General features: G+C 43.7%; 1 protein-coding gene across 2 annotated transcripts; it reads left to right on the top strand.

Annotated features, from left to right (window-relative positions):
- Positions 1-7,772: 7,772 nt before the first annotated feature.
- paqr5b (progestin and adipoQ receptor family member Vb) lies at positions 7,773-17,234 on the top strand. 2 transcript variants are annotated; one of them, XM_027001799.2, is made up of 7 exons: positions 7,773-7,847; positions 8,238-8,365; positions 10,810-11,015; positions 11,387-11,513; positions 15,186-15,282; positions 15,782-15,926; positions 16,417-17,234. In XM_027001799.2, the coding sequence occupies exons 1-7, from the start codon at positions 7,794-7,796 to the stop codon at positions 16,686-16,688; spliced, it is 1,029 nt and encodes a 342-aa protein (XP_026857600.2). In that variant the 5' UTR covers positions 7,773-7,793; the 3' UTR covers positions 16,689-17,234. The 2 variants fall into 2 exon arrangements, with proteins under 2 accessions (XP_026857600.2, XP_026857601.2); XM_027001800.2 differs by lacking the exons at positions 7,773-7,847; positions 8,238-8,365 and adding an exon at positions 9,960-9,970.
- The last annotated feature ends 2,153 nt before the right edge of the window (positions 17,235-19,387 follow it).

Here is a 19,387-nt window from a genome sequence, read left to right as displayed (position 1 = left end):
TGCGCGCGCTGCAGTGTGCGTGCGTGCGCGTGTGCGCTGCAGTGTGTGTGTGCGTGCGCGCTGCAGTGCGTGCGTGCGCGCTGCAGTGTGTGCGTGCGTGCGCGCTGCAGTGTGTGCGTGCGTGCGCGCTGCAGTGCGTGCGTGCTGCAGTGTGTGCGTGCGTGCGCGCTGCAGTGCGTGCGTGCGTGCGCGCTGCAGTGCGTGCGTGCGCGCTGCAGTGCGTGCGTGCGTGCGCGCTGCAGTGCGTGCGTGCGTGCGCGCTGCAGTGTGCGTGCGTGCGCGCTGCAGTGTGTGCGTGCGCTGCAGTGTGTGCGTGCGCTGCACTGTGTGTGCGCGTGTGTGCGCTGCACTGTGTGTGCGCGTGCGTGCGCTGCACTGTGTGTGCGCGTGCGTGCGCTGCACTGTGTGTGCGCGTGCGTGCGCTGCACTGTGTGTGTGTGTTTTGCTGTGTGTCTGCTGTGTTAGCTATGTTTAAACATCCTTCAGGGTTGGGGATAACATGGCTAATGGTGCAGCTTTCTTCCACAAAGTACTTTCTTCTGATGGGGTAGCAAAACAGGTTGTGGTAATATAGAATCAAAGCTAATTTGATCTAGCCAAAATTAAAGAATTAATAATAATTTGATTAAAAAAGGAGGAAGTACATACATCCTTCTAGTATTGACGTGCATATATGATATAAGATATGTATATTTATTTCAAAATGCCCTCAGCCATAACCTTGAGCTGGCGTCCTTAAAATGAGCTGTTTTTGAACGCCTGTATTCTGTTGTTTGGCAGCCGAAAGGAAACGCTACACCTCATGTCTAGCAAAAAATATCCCCATGCCCTGTACCATGCTGTCATACCCATGCTCCTAGCTCAGCAGCAAACCTCAGACCACACAGTCCTGACTGCATCCGGCTTCCTTGAACTCCACCACCACCCCTCCAGTGTGTTTAGCCAGGAGACTCGTGACCGCTGAAGGGCTACTCATGTTGCCTGTGCTGGCTTGCACGGTCCTAAAAAATGTAACGTGTCTGGGCTGAGTTCCGGATACTCACAAAGGAATGTGCTTCAGAAACATCACTGTGCATTTATAATGATGGGTCCTCACAAATTACCCAAAAGTGTAACAAATAACCCAGAGCTGTCTCTGGTGCAATGATCCTTACCTGCCAAGGTCACGGGCTTGCTTGCAGAACCTGGCAAAGCTGCTGTCTGAGTCAGCCTGACCCTCGGCCGCCAGATCAGCTGATGGAACAAATCTCAAATGACACAGCGAGTTCACAACAAAGACACACTAATGGTTTATTTGCAAGAATGAAGTAAAGTACTGGATATTTTCATGTAGGCTAAATTTTAACTACATTTTTGTTGATGCACAATATGGACAAAATGTCAAATTACAATTTTATTGCTACATAATGCAGTGTTGATGAAGCCTCAGTGTAGGCGTGAGCTGGTATGCAGTGTTGCCAGGGCTGGGTCTGTTAGGTGGGCTTTGGGACCTAAACATGCAGATATTTTGCCATAGTACAGGAAGGACCTGAACAGGTGCAAATGCTAAACAAATGTTTCCCTTTGCCTTTTCACAGAAAAGCATGTGAAAAAATATAGAAAAGGAATGAATATCTTTCAAATTGGTTCATAGGGTGTTACCCATGCCTGATGGTCTGAACTGGGTCTGTGACTGACCCCTTAATCTTTAATCCTGACCCAGGCATATTGGAAGTTGGTCAGGCAAAAGTCTGGAAGTGTGTGAGGTCGTCCCGACAGCCACATGCCACGGGTGCTCACTCAGAGAGGGCCCCCGGGAACCACACTTCCTGTCGCTGAAAGCGCAGCAAGGTGCTCAAGTTGCTTCATGCTAATGAGAAGCGCAAGAGCCTACATCCTGTCTGAGACCGCACCACCGCCTGCAGACCTGTGACTGTCTGATGCGTGTCTGTGACGAGAGCGCCTGTGTGGACTTCTCTCACGCTGGCTTGTCCGCCTCGGCCCTTTTGCAATAACAGGTTTAAACTAGAAGCTCATAGAATTCAACTGACTGCAGTTTTTACATAATTTTACATCTTAAACTAAACCACTGCACTGATTTGTTTGTTTATTTTTAAAACCTTTGTAAGGAACTCCATGAACTAAAGTTTTTTGTTTTTTTTAAGATAAATGTCATTATTTGAATTAACTCTATCATTATGCACAGCAAACATCAAAGAAACCCAGAATGTCAATTAAGTGAGAGCTGTATGAAACATCTCTGAGTATACCTACCCCAACCCTGTCCAGCCTAGCTGAGGCGTGTGTGTGTGCGTGTGTGTGTGCGCGGTTGGGGTGTGTGTACCTTTTGACCTTCCCTGATCTTCTGAGGCATAGCCCTCTTGACCTCAGTAGCAGAACTTTCACCCTGCAGCGTCTTCTCTTCGCCCTCCTCATCTCTACTCTCCACCATGCTTTGCCAACACACACAGTCTATTCTAGTGTTCTAACGCTGTCAGCATCAGCAGTCTTTGTTAGCAGACACCAACAGTTGGATTTACCTTGTTAGTTAAAAAATCAAAATTAAAAACTAACATGCTGAGAACTATTTCTATAAGCTGTTTGCTGGGCAACGTCCAGGTGTTTTCCAGAGACTTAAATCTATCCTTAATGCAGCACTAGAGGTACATCAGACCTTCCTGTTAACTGACTAGCGTCTCTTTTTTTTCTTTCTTAGTGGATAAGAAGGCAACATCAGTTTTGCAGTGTTCTGTCATGAATACTTCTATGCACATTTCATACCTGTCACTTACTGGAACTACAGAAAGGCAGGGTGGGTCAGTCTTCAGAAGGGAAAATGGTTTTGTTTTTTGTTTTTTTTTGTTTGTTTTTTTTTGCCATGAGCATCTGTAAAACTTAAATTTTGTTCATACCAAAGTCTTTAAAGTTTGAGGGGGTTTTTTTGGTGGGGAGGGGGTGGGGTGTTTAAGAAGTGCTGCGTGCTCAATTCTACAAAGGAACAGCATCTTTTGTTTTAGGTTGTTTTTTGTTGTTGTTTTGGTTGAGAGATGCTATGATATAAATAGAATGTGTACAAGGGTAAATCTACCTTCCTGTAAAGGTGAAAATGCCTTGTAATCTTTAGTTTTGTAAGATTAGATTTCTATAGACTAGGGAGGGGAATGAATAAGAATACTGTAATCACAATGACTATGGGGTGTGTGCAACTGTTCGGCTAATATTAGCGCGCAATGCTATATCTTTCAAAAGGAAAATCAAGAACTTGCGGCGGCATATGTTGAGCTCTGTTTGTATGAGACAACTTGAATTGGTTTCAGGCCAGGGGTATTGTTTGCATTAGGGTCCGCTGTTGTGTAAACAGCATTAAAGCACAACTGTAGTGTTCTGCTCATTTATTGGATTCGTAATTTCTTCGTAACTTTTTTTTTGTTTGTTTGTTTGTTTGTTTGTGTTTTTTTTTTCTTTCTTTCTTTCTGGACAACGTGCAACGCCGCCTCCTGAGCTGCTACTGTGGTTCACTGTGTAGTTATGATGTGTGTTTTCGATACATTTTTGTTTTTCTTTGTTCCTTTCCTCTCTTCCTCTTCCTCCTCTGCACGGTCCCGAACGCTGACAAGTGAGGCGTCGCGTGTGAAGTAGGCAATAAAGCGCTGAGCTGGACAGCAGAAACAACGAGGACCACCCCTCCACCGCCCAACCCCGAGAGGCGGGACAGAGTTTGCAATGCAAGCACAATGTGCACATGCCACCATTTTTATGCAGGAAAAAGGGAAAAGAAAAAAAAAACCACAAGATGTTTATATAAAGACTTCGATCTTTGTGCTTTAAATTGCTTTTTAAAGTTGTAAAATAAAGGCATCTTTCATAAAGATGGTTGGCTGGAGCCTGTGAAATGTGTCATGTCTACTGCACACCTTGTTCTGCAGGGAGGAGTGGCTGCAGTGCAGATTCTTTCTTGCACTGTTAGACATCCAAAATGGGTTCGATTAAACATTCTATTTTGCTCTTTGAATGTTCCCTCTCCTCGCTCACTCACACACTCACTCACTCACTCACTCACTCACTCACTCACTCACTCACTCACTCACTCACTCATCCCTCCATTTGAATGACCAACTGCTGAGGGCTGAAACAATAGGCAGTAAACTTTGTTCAGGCTAGCTGAGCCTCTGTAGTCTTTCCTGAGCATTTATGGACTCCAGTCTTCAGTATTAGTTGCAGACTTTACATCACTCACTTTCTCTAGCATTCTCTCTCTCTTTCTTTATATCCCCCCATGCTAGTTCCTCCATGTTCTTCTCTCCCTGCTGGTTATTGCGTCTTAATGAGGTCATGGTGCTGCTTCCCCCATAGACTAAAGCTGAACCGACCTTCTGGGACTGATGACTAACTGTGGATTAACACTTGTCTAGTCTTTACATCACTTGAGTGTGTGTCAGCGAAAGCTAGCAAGGCTTCAAAGCGGTGAGGTGCTATGCGTGTTTTGTGCTAAGTGGATTTTTCACCTTTCACTTTCTAGGAAGACACACACACACACACACCACCGGCGGGTTGCACCCCCAAAGAGCAGTGAGCAGTGACGACCTGTATTCTCTCCCCATTTTCAGTCCCGCCGACACTAACGAGCCTTCTGGCAGCCTTGACACTGCCCCTCTCGTGACATCATGAATCAGGCTTGTGGCAGAGCCACCCTTCCTCCGTCAGCGTCTTGCTCAGCGGTTGTATTTCCACCCTCTTCCCCATATTTATTTACTTACTTATTTACTTCCGCCCTCTCCGTATCGTCTCGGGGTCCCAAATAGAGTTGTTGCCACATTCTCGTACACATGGCTGCAGGAGAGATGTCACCAGCGCACAAAGGGTGCCAGTGTGCCACGGCGGTGCTGCTGTGGGTGTGTGACAGGCACCACTTCTGTCTGTGGCCCGTCTGGGCCCCCAAACCACTGCTGCTGAATTATGCATCCAGCTGGGGGCTGTCTGGACCGCACACGCGCACACACACACACCACCTCTGCTTGGGTCTGACCACCTTGCAGCACATGCAGTGCTCACACACACACACCACTCAGCAGAGCAGACTAAACAGCAGAGACAGACGGGCCGTAGTGTTTGGCGAACTGAGGCAGGAGGGAGGAAGTACACACAGCAGACTTCCTGTTAACGGAGAGGGGGGAAAAAAACTTGATTAACACCCAATCCATCGCAATCTGCCAGCGAGAAACTTATTCAGCTCCGTTTTGTGACAACTTAATGAAATTTTGAAAAACAATTTTCATTTGAAATATGGTGTGCCTAGGTGTGTACGGTGAGTGCCAGCACCCCCTGGAGTCGGTGAACTAAATCAGAGGTCTCTAGCCTTTCCCAGCTCATGACCCACTTCAGCATGCTTATTATTTTCTGCTAGCCTGTGTACTGCTTGATGGTTTGCACTATTTTATTTCAGGCGGACTTCTGTCACCCAAACAGACCACACTGTTCTTGTTCCGTTTCCCAGAGAGGAATCAGAGGTCACGGGTGCTGGGCTGAAGGAATCAATCCCGGAATTTCATTCAAACAATTTTTGTTGGGGGGGGTGGGGGGTGGTCAGTTGCCAACTTTTTACTTTCAGGGATGTTTACTGCTGCTGTACGATCTCGGTTTAACCCCATTAAATTCAGTGTCCTGATGCAAGAAGTTCAAGGAGTATTAGAGGCTGCTGATTGTTGAAAGGAATTGTTTACATTCTACAGCTATTACAGGCATTACTAGTTACAGATTCCAAATAGAAATGAGAATAGTGTGGGTTTCAGGAGATGTGTGCTGGAATGGTTCTAGAGATTGATAGCTAGGCCAACCTTTCACTGAAATATTTGCTTGGGGAGCTCTTGTGGTAGGCCATTAATCTGAGATATGATCACACGCACGCAATTGCCTTTTCTGAATTGTGATTCTGCAGGTCAAGTAGAATTTTTTTTACGTGCCTTTGAAGTCTGATCAAGGACACTTCATGAAATAATTGAACAGGTTGCTTCTTAATTTGTTTGAAAACACTGCCATCATGTGGTTCTCAGGGTAATTACATTACATTGTCTGTTATCTTGACTTGAGCCCAGACGCTGGTTCTTTGAGACTGCGCTTTGAAAATACTGCCGTCGTGTGGTTGATATAGTAACTACTTTACGCACCAAGGCTCCTGCAGCTGTTTCGTACCTGTCCTACGCTTTAAATGATGTCCATGAATTTATTTTTATGTGGTTCACTCTTTATTTAATAGCTAACAATGTGCTTATCTACCATTTAACATGTTCTTTTTCAGTTGCTACCAGAAGTGAGAACGAGGTGAGAAGAAATCAAAACACTTGATGTGATGAACAGAGCTGAGACTCTTTAAATAGCAAAACCTCCCACTGGAGGACCTGGCCAAACAGTCATCCTAAGAAATACCGCAATGTCAAGCTAGTTGTTAATAACGAGTCCTTAGATTGTAATCTTGTTACTTTTTTTTTTTTTTTTTCAAAGGTAAATGGTCACATTTTGTAAACATTTGTTATGATATGTTAATGGCCTTTAAAAATATGTTCTGGGTTTAATCCACATGACCACTTTGTTATTCTGGTTTTGTAGCTGTAGAAATGAAATCTTTTGTTTGGTAACCGACCTCTGGGTGTGGTCGAGCTTTAAGTGATTTGCTACATTTAATATCTCACTTTGTGCTTCGCATTTAATGTGCTGTTCTGCAGATTAATGAGTGAGTAGCCACCCGCCATCTAATAACATCTTATCGTGAAGGAAACCCGAGAGATATAAACGAGCCCATACTGTTTGCTTTTAAGGTTTTAGAGTTTGCACAAGATCACATCTCTATAGCAACATGATGCATATGTCGTATGCCGAGTGTGTTAAAGCGTAGTGTGAACATGCAATAAATGGATGGCGCATGTGTGTAGGTGAGAGTGGGAGAGAGAAAAAAGATTTGTTTGCTTTCTAGTTGCCGTTCACCTCTTGCTTGCTTGCGCTTTCTCTCTCTCTCTCACACACACACACACACACACCCTCCATTCATTCAGTGCTGTACCTGGGCTGGGTGAAACTGATAAGGCCACAGCCCTGTGGACTGCCAGGCTGACTGTTCACTGAAGCAGCTCAGGAAACAGGCTGACTGAGAGATGGGTGAACCGCAAGAGAGCTGAGGTTTCCAGGTGAACTCTAGGAGTGCCAAGGTTCCCGGGAGAACCGCAAGAGCACTGAGGTTTCTGGGTGAACCGCAAGAGCACTGAGGTTCCTGGGAGAACCGCAGGAGCACTGAGGTTTCTGGGTGACTTGCAGGAGCACTGAAGACCCTACCCAGTTGAGATCAGGAGCAGATTCTCTGCTTCTTTGCTCATGACAATGCCATCTATTTACACAGAATTTAGAGAAGATTCAAGGATTTCTGGTTTCTTCAGGACAGAAACCTGTTTGACCCGCTAAAGGTAGGACAAATACCTGATATACAAAGCTTATAGTTCAGAGGTGAGAAAGCTGGTACTCACAAGCCTCTGGGGCTTGTGCTTGCTTGTTGTGTTGTGGGTGTGTGCGTGTATGTGTATGTGTATGTGTCTCTCCCTCTTGAGTACAATAATTAGCCAATAGTCCCAGAGAGTCTGTGTCTCGAGTGTAAAGTGTAAAACAGTCTGCTGAACAGCAGTGTGTGTTTGTGTGTGTTTGCGCGTGCGTGGGCAGAGTAGGAGGCAGGGCCGGCTGAACTGGTCTGGGTTCAGGCAGTGTCACTGGCTCGCTGTGCTTGTGTTCCTCAGTTGCCTGTGTGAGCCAGACCAGGCTGTAGCCGACACAACATGTTCAGCTTGATCAAGCTTCCCCGTGTCTTCAGCGTCCACCAAGTACCTAGAGTAAGTCCAGCAGCATACACACAATCACTTACACACCAGCACAGCATGCTGTTCGTACACTGTTCCTATACTGTTCTTTTCAGAATAGTGTCTTGGGGGAGTCCATTTCATTTCAGAGGGTGATTCCTTATAAATGTTACACTTTATTACATATTCTGACCAAGAAACTGTGGTTCTGTGGTTTGGCTGTAAGACAGACTTTGGACGCTTAAGAAATCTTTCAATGGGATAGCAGTGCTTGTTATTTTAGAAGTCGTTATGAGTCGCAAACTACGTGGTGTATAACTCACACATGTACGTTTCAGTGTATGGTCAGGGTTACTAGTGTGGCATGCGATAGTGCGCCTTTGGCTAAAGGTGTGTGTGTGTGTGTGTGTGTGTGTGTGGTAGGCATTCCAGGAGGACAGTATTATCTCTGGGTATCGCCATCCCCGTAGCTCCGCTACTGATTGTGTCCTCAGCCTTTTCCAGCTCACCAACGAGACTCTAAATGTGTGGACCCACTTCTTACCCACCTGGTGAGACTGAAGCCTCTTCTCTCCAGAACAACTGCTAACACACACACACACACACACACACACACCTAGAGTGTATAGGACATCACTCTGTCTCCCTCTGTTTCACATTGCATGCACACCACCCTCTCAGTGGAGCGCTACTATTTCACTACGCGCACCTCTAACAGATGGAGATGGAATACACGGAAAACCGCATTTAGCCTGTTTGTCGGCTAGCGCCGTGCATTGGAATGCAAAGTGCGCCATCCAGGGATGAGAGTATCGCTTTAGCCTGAGCTCCCTTCCTCTCCCCACGCTGGGGGCTGCCCTGCTGGGGCTGTCTTGGGGGGTTGGGGCGGGGGGGAGTCTTGGAGTGGCTCTCCCCATGCTGCTAATGAGCTCCTGGCGTTCGTTGGGCCCTCCACCGCTGGTAAACATGTCACACTGACACTGGTTCCTGTCACTTTGTATTCTTCAGGGCCCAGTGAGTAATAAGCCCGTAAACTGTGTACCGGTGTGGTTGGGTTACTTCATGTTTTCCCAGGATTCATGATGGATAAACAGCTACTGTGGGGTTAGCTCAGGACCACAAGCAAATATGGTTTACATCATATGATTTCAGCATGACAGCTGTCAAATCACCATGAGCTGGAGAGTCACGCACGAAGGCAGGGAACAAGTAAAGCACTCTGAGCAATTCCCCATCTCACCTGAGCTTCAGTCTTATCTGCAGGTCAAACAAGCCCTGCAAACACACCGCGCAGGAACCATTAGTACTCTTTTTAAACTCACCTATCCTCTCGTTTGTTTGTTTTATTGCAGGCACTTCTGTCATGGTTATATTTAGCTCGAACACCTGTAGAATTGTACGGTGAGCGGTCACGGTCGTTCGCACTTCACAGCATGATTTTTAAGTAGTGGGATAAAAGGGCCTTCATTCTTCAGCACAACCAAATGTTCATTAACCTTCAAGCATGGAAGGTTTCAGTGCCTGGCAGCATGTGATCTGCCCGGGAGAAGCTGGGAGGTGCTCTTGGTTCCTGCAGGCTTCCAGAGCTTGCCAGAGCTCCATAGCTTTCTTCCACACGCCTACCTTATCTACCGTGTTACGTAATTTCAGTCCAGACTTTATATTCCGCATATAGTGCAGATAAAGGGTGTGTGTGTGTGTGTGTGTGTGTGTGTGTGTGTGTGTGTGTGTGTGTGTGTGTGTGTGTGTGTGTGTGTATACACGTGCATGTTAAAGATGTTGCTGGTAACAAATTCAATGTCAATTTTAACAAGTCCGAGCTGGTCAGACAGGTGTATAGAAGGCAGCCATTGTCTGGGTTTTTCCATGGCAGATCATTAACGCTGTATCCATGCCCACTGCAGTTGTTGCCATATCCGCCCAGAGACCTTCCTCCTTCCTCCTTCCTCCTTCCTCCGCCAGTATCTACCTTCTCTTCATTTCATTTCTCCTCGGAGCATCTGAACAGAGTTTCTAAAACGGAGATGAAACGGGATATTCTGAGAATTCTTAAAGTTGTGTAGGAGTTGTTTGTTTTGCTATTAGGTTGTAGAGGGTTTGAGAGTCTGCGTTCAGAACAGCCACACTTTTGAGGACATACTGTAATGGATCTCACGGTATATCTCTAACATTATCAACATTATTAGCAACTGCAAGGAACAATTTCACTTGTCCACATTGTTCTTGCTAGCTGTTAGCCGTTCACGTACACGGACTTCACCACGTTTCTCCTTAATGAATTCCAACATGGCAGGTGTTTTCAGCAGGCATGTGAACACATACATGCTGTCCGCCTCTCCTCCTCTCACTCTCTCTGCCTCTCACTCTCCTCCTCCTCTCTCTCTCCTCCTGTCTCCTCTCACTCTCCTCCTCCTCTCTCTCTCTCCTCCTGTCTCCTCTCACTCTCCTCCTCCTCTCTCTCTCTCCTCCTGTCTCCTCTCACTCTCCTCCTCTCTCCTCTCCTCCTCTCACTCTCTCTGCCTCTCACTCTCCTCCTCCTCTCTCTCTCTCCTCCTGTCTCCTCTCACTCTCCTCCTCCTCTCTCTCTCTCCTCCTGTCTCCTCTCACTCTCCTCCTCTCTCCTCTCCTCCTCTCACTCTCTCTGCCTCTCACTCTCCTCCTCCTCTCTCTCTCTCTCTCTCTGCCTCTCACTCTCCTCCTCCTCTCTCTCCTCCTGTCTCCTCTCACTCTCTCCTCCTATCTCTCTCTCTCTCTCTGCCTCTCACTCTCCTCCTCCTCGCTCTCTCTCTCTCTCTCTCTCTCTCTCGCTCTCTGCCTCTCACTCTCCTCCTCCTCTCTCTCTCCTCCTGTCTCCTCTCACTCTCTCCTCCTATCTCTCTCTCTCTCTGCCTCTCACTCTCCTCCTCCTCTCTCTCTCTCCTCCTGTCTCCTCACACTCTCCTCCTCCTCGCTCTCTTTCCTCCTCACTCTCTCTCTCTCCTCCTCTCCTTCTCAGGTATTTTCTGTGGAAGCTGCTGACAGTGGTGTTCATGCAGGACGTGTGGAGTGATGCGTACTCATGGCCACTGCTAGTCTACCTTCTGTCCTGCTGTGTGTACCCGCTGGCGTCCAGCTGTGCACACACCTTCAGCAGCATGTCCATGCGTGCGCGTCACGTCTGCTTCTTCTTTGACTACGGAGCTCTCAGCCTGTACAGCCTGGGTAGGGGAGACGCACAAAACACACACACTGCATACTCAGTACACACGCTGTGCATTGTTTACACATCAAAGATATAATCTAGACATTGTGATGTGTGTATGTTTCAGTGCAGTTTCTGTTTGCTGTTATGACTGGCCTGCAGTGAAAATGAGAGGTCAAAAGCTTTCTATGAAGAAATAATGTCGAACCTGCTCTGGAATCTAATTAAACATGCTTCTGCTGTCGGCTAGAGATTCTGCTACAAAACTCAAATCGCCATGACCCAAACAGCTTTTTACAAAACATTTGGGTTTTTTTGGGGTTTTTTTTAAAAAGTGTCCTTTTAACACTGATGAGTGTGGTCAAAATTCCATCATTATTTCGGTGTTCAGGTTCAGCCATCACCTACTCTGCATATGTTATGCCGGATGCATGGGTGAACGGACCATTTCACACGTATTACATACCAGTGGCTGTATTCAACACCGCCCTCTGTACCACCATGGCCTGCTACTCCAGGTAGGCATGCATGCACACACAACGACAGCAGACAAAGACAAAGATCTTCAGTCACTATTCTCACCCTCAGCGGAACACAGTTACCCACTTACATGTTAAAGTATCACCTTAGTCTGCTGCAGTCTTTTGGAAACTGAAAGACTCAGGAGACACTAAATACATCATCTTCAATGACAATTTTGCTTGAATAAGTATTTTAGCTACTTAACTCTGCTCATTTAAATGGAAGTTTTGATGTTCATACCCAACTATATTGATTCTACTTCAGCCATGGAATCACAGGCCACAGGGAAAGCGTACACATACACTGAGTGATTACTTTATTAGGAACAGCTACTATATAGAATAGCTGGTAGAAGAATCACAGTGTATTTGCAATGGGCTGGTTAAGATGGCTCACACTGTGGCCTTGATCCTGCCGTAATTAAAGCTATGGAAGAAGTACAAGCTTTTCACAGCAGGATTTTCAGTGCAGCAGATGCAAACGGAACACAGCCAATTAGCATGTTTACCTTTCCGAACCTAAACATTTGGGTTAAACATTTAAACATAGAGAGATGAAAGTAGGAGCACTGTAAGTTTCCATACTTCTCCCTATACGTGCATGCAACACATTACCAGGAATCAAAGAATACTTCTGTTTAGGAATAAGTCTAAAGTAGGCTACATACCTGTAGTGAATAGTGTTGTTTATTCTGAATAATGCTGAATAATGGTGTGCTACTGAAATGTTTTGTTTTGTTACATTTTATTTTAGTAAAATTGTGACAAATGTAATACACTTAAAGAACTAAGGTTTTAAGTTTAATAAACTTGATTAAATAGGCTAAAACTTGCAAGTAAGTTGTGTAATGTCTTAGGGTCTCTCTATGGGGTGCCAAATGTAAAAAGCTTGTTGTTCATTTTTAGCTGATTTTTTTTTTTTAATCTTTTAAATGTCTATTGTGATTATGTCTGAGTTTTTGCCAAGAAAATGGTGATAGTATTTGATGAGAAACTGTACACAAGTACGCACAGGTCAGGCCAAAACATGCTGAAATAAATCAGGAATAAATATATAGAAATTGAGCTAAATGTTAATAAAATGCTAGCTAAGAAGAGTAACAAGCTCTTTCCATTTGGTACTCCATAGCTCTCAGGGTTCCACTGACTCTGTGTGAAGTGGGTGCCAGGTCACTGTAGTGCCAGCCACTCCCCGAGACTCTGCTAGTGTTTGAATTCTTGTCTTCCTGTCCTCTTTGTCTGCTAAGGCTTGGCTTACCATTTTTCCACTATAATCATGACATCAAGAAAAGGTAAAATCATCTCATCTCAAAGTCATTCACTACTGTGTGCAGTCGTCACCCACTTAACTCACTGTATTGATATTTCGTTGTCCTCTGTCGTCTGTCATTTGCTTTACGTACTGTGATGGCCTAAATTGCTTAAATTGCCACAGTGTCCAGTATCCAAGCGCAGACGTGTAATGTAATGTAGAGTGCTGTAGTGATGACACTGATTTTTTGGTGCTCGTGTCAAAACATACAGAACAGAATTTTCCAAAGCAGCGTTCCTGTGTTTGTGTTGCTTTGTTAGTCACATGATTGCTGATGTCTGAAGCTTCATTCCGCGTATATCCATCCACGTGACTGTTAGTGAGCCTAAGTGGATGAGATACTTATAAATACTTATAAACAATATTAGAGTTCGAAGTTCAGTGTCAATATATTAATTCAATATATTAATAGTAGTTGAACAATTTATAAGCCCTGAACTTTTATGAGCACTAGTGTAGTTTGCATACATAGCTCTGGGTTTCCTCTGAGTTTGGATAGTATAAATAGTTTGGATCAGCAGGGCACGAGTGGCACTGTGTAAACGAATGCTTCAAGTAATGAACCATTTTTCAAACCAATTGGCTGCAGTGTTTTGTGCTTTAGAAAGCTTCCCTTCCTCATGACTTCCTTTTGGATGCTTTCACTTTCGCCTGAATAAATGAAGGCATGACCGTCTTCTTAATGATGTTCTGAAACTTACAGTTTAACATCAGCAATTATGTCCAAATAGCAAATCAGGTCAGTGTACAGGTTGACTGCATTTTAATAAGTTTGACTCATGCATTGAATCAGAAATGAAATAAGAAAACAGCTTGTTTATGCAAAAAAGGCAAGAAACAGTAGTTTGATCCACATTTTCATTATGTCTGTATGTTTTTCGTTATGTACAAACTAGTTGTACAGACATCATTTTTGTTATGTCTGTACAAACTGTATGCTTGTCTACAAAACAAACATACAGGTCTTGATTTTGATTCTGAATGTGCGTGGGCCTGTAGCCCTGGTTGTATGGCATTTCCAGCCTGTGAGATAACGTGTCCTTCTGCAGAAGCACTCCAGTTAAAATAACAGCCATCCACTGTGTTCTGTCTGCCGGCATGCTTGCATTGCTTAGCAACACAAGAAGAAACTGTATACTATATGAAAATTATTCAAACATTTATGCCCTTATATATGATATGCTATGTGATATGCTATGTATAGTTGGACATAGACAGACATAGCTGGATGTCTGCCGTATTTGACTGCTCCTGATCATGTTATAGATTTATAACTGTTTGACAGTATCTTCATCAAATTGCACATGCATGGCTGAGGTAGAAGGTTAAATGTACATTACAAGTTGTTAACTTGGTCATGGTCAGGATCCCTGAGTTTAGGAGTTTGATTGACATCAAGCCTGTTGAATGTTGAAGTCCAGCGTTTCATAATCTGTGCTGTGCACAAGCCAGATAAACAAGATTCATAGTCACCTGCATCTTTCTTTTAGGTCAGATGGGGTATTTATTAATTTTGAATTGTTTATATATATAATTATATATACATATATTAAATCAAACAGTAGCCTCTCTAAAAGGGAAGCATATCAGGCTATGGTTTAGTAGTATTTTCACTTAGTCTCTTGTTTAGATATCCAGATATTGGCAGAAGTGTAAAACATACAAAGAAAATCTACTTAAGCAGATAGCTTACTGTATCAGAATTTTACATACTAAAATATTTAAAAGTAGAAGGTAAACATTTTAATAAATAAATCTGAAGTTTTCTTTTTTGTGTGTGTATGATGTGGTAAATATAGGAAGTTGGCTTACTGATCGTTGCACAAATATAAATTAGCATACATGTGGGCAGTTTATTTTTACACATATAAATTTGATAGTTTTTTAATAATAAAAAAAACAGTAAAAGGTTTGGGAATTCTGTTGTTGAGAGAAAGAGAATTTTTTTACAGTCTTTTAAACATTTAGCTAGGTTGTACTAAAAGGGGTCAGTGGAAATGTAAGGAGTAAAAAGCCTGTTTTATCCCTTAAAAATGTAATAAAAATATGAGTATTTAATTTTTTACTGAATACCACTCAAGGACAATTCTGCAACTATTTTCCACATTCTAATGATGTAATTTGGGGTACAATTTAAAATGTGATATGTAACACAAGTGAATTAACATATAGAATGTTAGAGGTATATGTTTTGGATTTTCAAATATGAGTTGTTTACCATAATCATACTGATTTTTTTAAACTGGTGAATTTAAAACATGAGCATTTGAGATAAAACCACACAAGACGCCAGTGAGTCAGTCATTGACAGTGTGATGATTATTACTCCACCACCTGGATGGTCTTACTCTCTGTAGATTTCCTGAATTCCAAAGGCCAAAACTGAGCAAAGTGCTCCGAGTGTCTGCCTTCACCTACCCCTACCTGTTTGACAACATTCCTCTCTTCTACAGGGTGAGTCCTGCACCCACCACCCCCCAGACACAAAGACACACACGCTTGAATACAAAGAACGAGCTTGAAGATTCCTTGTTCTATGTATGCAAATTTATATATATATATATATATATATATATATATATATATATATATATATATATATATATATATATATATATATATATATAATTATTTATTTTTTATTTATTTATTTTTTTAAATTTTTATTTATTTTATTTTTTTTCTTGGCTGGGGTTGAACTGAAAGCTGTGACTGACTGTGACTCACACAGCCAGATAATAAATAATATTTACAATAAATATATATTTTTTTAAATACTAGAAAAGTTGAGCTATTATTGTGAGTGTGAGCCTCAGCCTATGAACTACTGTTGCCAGAAATAGCACACCTGGAATTATATTCCAGTCTCGTTCAAGTATAACCCTAAAGCAACTCTCATTTGGAACCAAAACAACATTCTAGATGGATATAAAACTGATATATCTTTTTCTAGATCTTTCTATGTGTGGGAGAAGGTTGTACTGTGAATGAGGCGAACTCCTTCCATGTTTACCACACACTCTTGGCATTCCTCACGGGCTTCTTGTTCGCCACCCACCTGCCAGAGAGGCTGGCCCCCGGCCGCTTTGACTACATCGGTAAGACACGGTTCATCTCTCTCTGTTTGCAAAACAACAGCCGTCTGTGCAGTGGGGGTGTGGACTACAGCACGGTTTGTACTGGAAACGCGGAATGACAGGCACCCGTGTCTCAGAGGCTATTTTACTACAGCGGGAAAGAAAGAAAGGAATTATTAAATCAATCTATAAATAATAACAAAATAAAATGGCACATTAAGTGGTTTTAATTGTACCCTTAAGAAACAAAACAGTACACTTATTAAATGTACTATTTTGAAATATACAATCATATAATTTTTTTTTCTAAGTAAATGATTAAAAATACCAACAGTTTTCATAGTAATAGCACTGCATTTACTGGCAATTCATTTTCCACTTCATAATAATAGTTTCTAATAATAACAGGCTTTATTACCTCTCTTGCCCAGCGACATCATACATTTCCTGAATCGCCCATTTTCCAACTTCCTAACTTTCTATCCATTTCTTGCTGCACTGCCCCCTGCAGGCCATAGCCACCAGCTGTTCCATGTGTGCGGCATCATCGGCACACACTTCCAGATGCAGGCCATCGAGGTGGACATGAAGCGCCGACGTCCGTGGCTCCTGGCCCACGCTCCTGCCATTACACTGGGCGGGGCAGTGGGACCTGCTGCACTCTCCAGCCTCCTCAGCCTGGGAATCATTTACGTCTTCAGCCGGCCCCTTTTCCCTGGCCCCGCCCCCAGGACAGAGCTAAGGAAAGGGAGTGGTAGGGCAAGGAGAAGCTGCTGCCACTAGCCTGAGGCAGAACATGGACGTTTTTGCTAGGCAGTGGAATATTTCAAGGGTTTTGAGACATTATTGATATTGAATCAGGTAGTGATGTGATTCACCTGGATTATTCACCTAAGCAGTGTCAGATCAAACCTCAGCATTTAGACCTCAGGAGGTCTAAGTGACTTCAGGAAGTATAAGTGAGTGAAGTGTGTGTGTATGTGTGCGTGCGTGCGTGCATGTGTGGGTATAAGATGTTGATGGGTGCTAATGACCTCAGGACTTTCAAAGCCATAGAAATGGTGCCTTCCATATTGCTCTCCTTTCATGATCCTCTCTCTCACCACACAGCACACTCAGAGGCTCCTTAAAGACCAAAGACCAGCAGTCAACAAGCCAAAACCGCCATCAACCCAAACTCTCAGTGAGTGACGAGGGCAGTATGGACAGGGTGACCAGCACTGCAAACTACTCAGACATCCATGACTTCCGTTAAACCGTTCTATTCCTTTGGACACTTGGTGTGAAGTTTTGTATGTTGCAATATCTTTTTTTAGATCAGATTTTTGACCCTAGTCTGTTTTTAACATGTTAATGTGTTTATGATAAAGCTTTTGTAATAAATATGGCTCTGTTCTTGCTATTTGCCCCATTGGGGAAGAACCAGTAAAGTGGTAATTGACAGCAAGCACTTCAGAGAGAATGTCTGGAGTATGCCAGACCGTCTCAGATCACATCCCAGACTCAGTCATTTCAGATCTCAGATCACATCCCAGACTCAGCGTCTCAGATCTTGGATCACATCCCAGACTCAGCCAGTGTACACTGAAAGGCAAACATGACTCAGAGACAAGCACAAAAGCATGACAGCCAGTGCTGGATGCCTGTCTTACAGCCTGAGGTCAAAAACACAACTGCTTGTTGTAATACTCTCACTCGCTCTCTCTCTCTCTCCCTCATCACCCCGTTTACTGTGCACACACTGACTGATGCTGTTTGCTCAGGCTTCTGTCGTCTGTTGACAGACGATGAGAAACGCTGAAGGAAACCGAGATGCTCAAACACAGCCACACACATGCGCACGCTAGCATGTCTGTGTGTTTTAACGCCCAGCCGAGAACGTCTTATTGGCTTCGATTAACTGCTCCTTCCTGTGCACCATGGCTCATATAAAAGTCATGATGAAAACATGATGGAAAATCACTGGTGCTGGTGTTTGGATCTGTCACTCTATTTAAATACAGAGGTGGGGGAATAGATTCCTACTGTGTGGACTCGGATGAAATAAATATTGCCGGATAAAAAGTGGAATTAGGTCTTTATCTTTGATTTATTCTACCAAGTTTGTAGAAATAATCTCTTCCTAGGAAGATAAACACAGAAGCTGATTGCTTTCACAATTCAATATAGAATGGCAATATTCTTTTGACAAAAAGAGCAATCTACAGTCACACATTGCATTGATATTTATGGTGTTTGGAACGGTGGGTTCCAGTCCTGGAAAAAGCATTGATTTGCACAGTTTAGTTGTTTTTGTTTTTACTCCTACAAAACCTCATTCAGGACAAAAACATGAACCCTGCCCAGCAGATGGCAGCATGAGACTGCATAAATGGGTTTTTAGTGTTTCAGAAAAACACATTTCCGCATGTAATCGCTCCTTTTGAAGTTCAAAATGTTCTAACCACCTCCATGACCACAGAATTTATTCTAAATGTTTAGACCCAGTGCATAAAAATATGTGGGAACATTTCACCAAAAACTTTGTGTATTTAAGTTTGTTTAGGTCCATACAAAAAGTGCATTTAAAAGGGGTGACTGACACATCCGTGTAGACAGATTGGTTGTTTGATGTTTTCAAATAATTGCCACCCAGTGACTAGTGTTAAATCTGTGTGTAGAATTTGTTGGGACTTTGTAGTCCTGTCATGTTTGATCAGTTTGTAGCGCAAGTGAAAAGGGAAACAGCTGTCAGTTCCTCCCTGGCCCACGGTACTCAGAGCAGCCTGGGATAATATTGACCTTCCTCAGTCTGTTTACCCAGCAGTGCCTTTAAACTGAGATCCAGCAAATAACAGCCAGGCCTGCTGCTGTTCACTTGCACCAGTTCTCTCTCTCTCTCTCTCTCTCTCTCTCTCTCACACACACACACACACACACACACACACACACACACACTCTCTCTCTCTCTCTCTCTCACACACACACACACACACACACACTCTCTCTCTCTCTCTCTCTCTCTCTCTCTCTCACATGCTAATTACTGCCTAAATACACTGTTATCTCTGTCCTGCCTGTTGGTGGTGGAACATGGTACAAACGTTTGGGCAATTAAACACGTACTGAGGCATTCTGATAAATGTAAACCATTAACTCTCGTGTAACCCCAGTAAAGTGTTTCATTTTTCATTTCCTTCAATGTTACTCCCCACGCGCACCTCAGGATCTCCTGTGATTTGAAAAATACGCCCAAATACTGCACCAGTACGTCTAGTTTATTTATACCATACAATGGCTTGAAATAAATTATGCTGAAATGAACAGGAATGATTCCAACAAAAACGTGGTGCTATTGCATAACTCCTCTGTGCCCAGCAATAACCCAGATGCCTTATTTGCACTCTGGCGATCTGAGCGTTGTGTTCAGCGACTCGGCGTGATTGCATTCCGCTGTATGCTTGCAGGCTTCCAGCGTGCAGCCTCTCCGCCCGGGCTGTGTC

Source organism: Electrophorus electricus, chromosome 21, assembly GCF_013358815.1.
Source record: "Electrophorus electricus isolate fEleEle1 chromosome 21, fEleEle1.pri, whole genome shotgun sequence".
Classification (NCBI taxonomy): Eukaryota; Metazoa; Chordata; class Actinopteri; order Gymnotiformes; family Gymnotidae; genus Electrophorus; species Electrophorus electricus.
The sequence above is the reverse complement of the archived record's forward strand: the minus strand, read 5'-3'. Positions and strand labels throughout refer to the sequence as shown.

Coding starts and splice junctions, on each gene's coding strand:
- paqr5b (XM_027001799.2), top strand. CDS start 7,794: ATGTTCAGCTTGATCAAGCTTCCCCGTGTCTTCAGCGTCCACCAAGTA. Junction 11,514..15,185: donor ACCATGGCCTGCTACTCCAG/GTAGGCATGCAT, acceptor TACTCTCTGTAG/ATTTCCTGAATTCCAAAGGC. Junction 15,927..16,416: donor CGGCCGCTTTGACTACATCG/GTAAGACACGGT, acceptor TGCCCCCTGCAG/GCCATAGCCACCAGCTGTTC.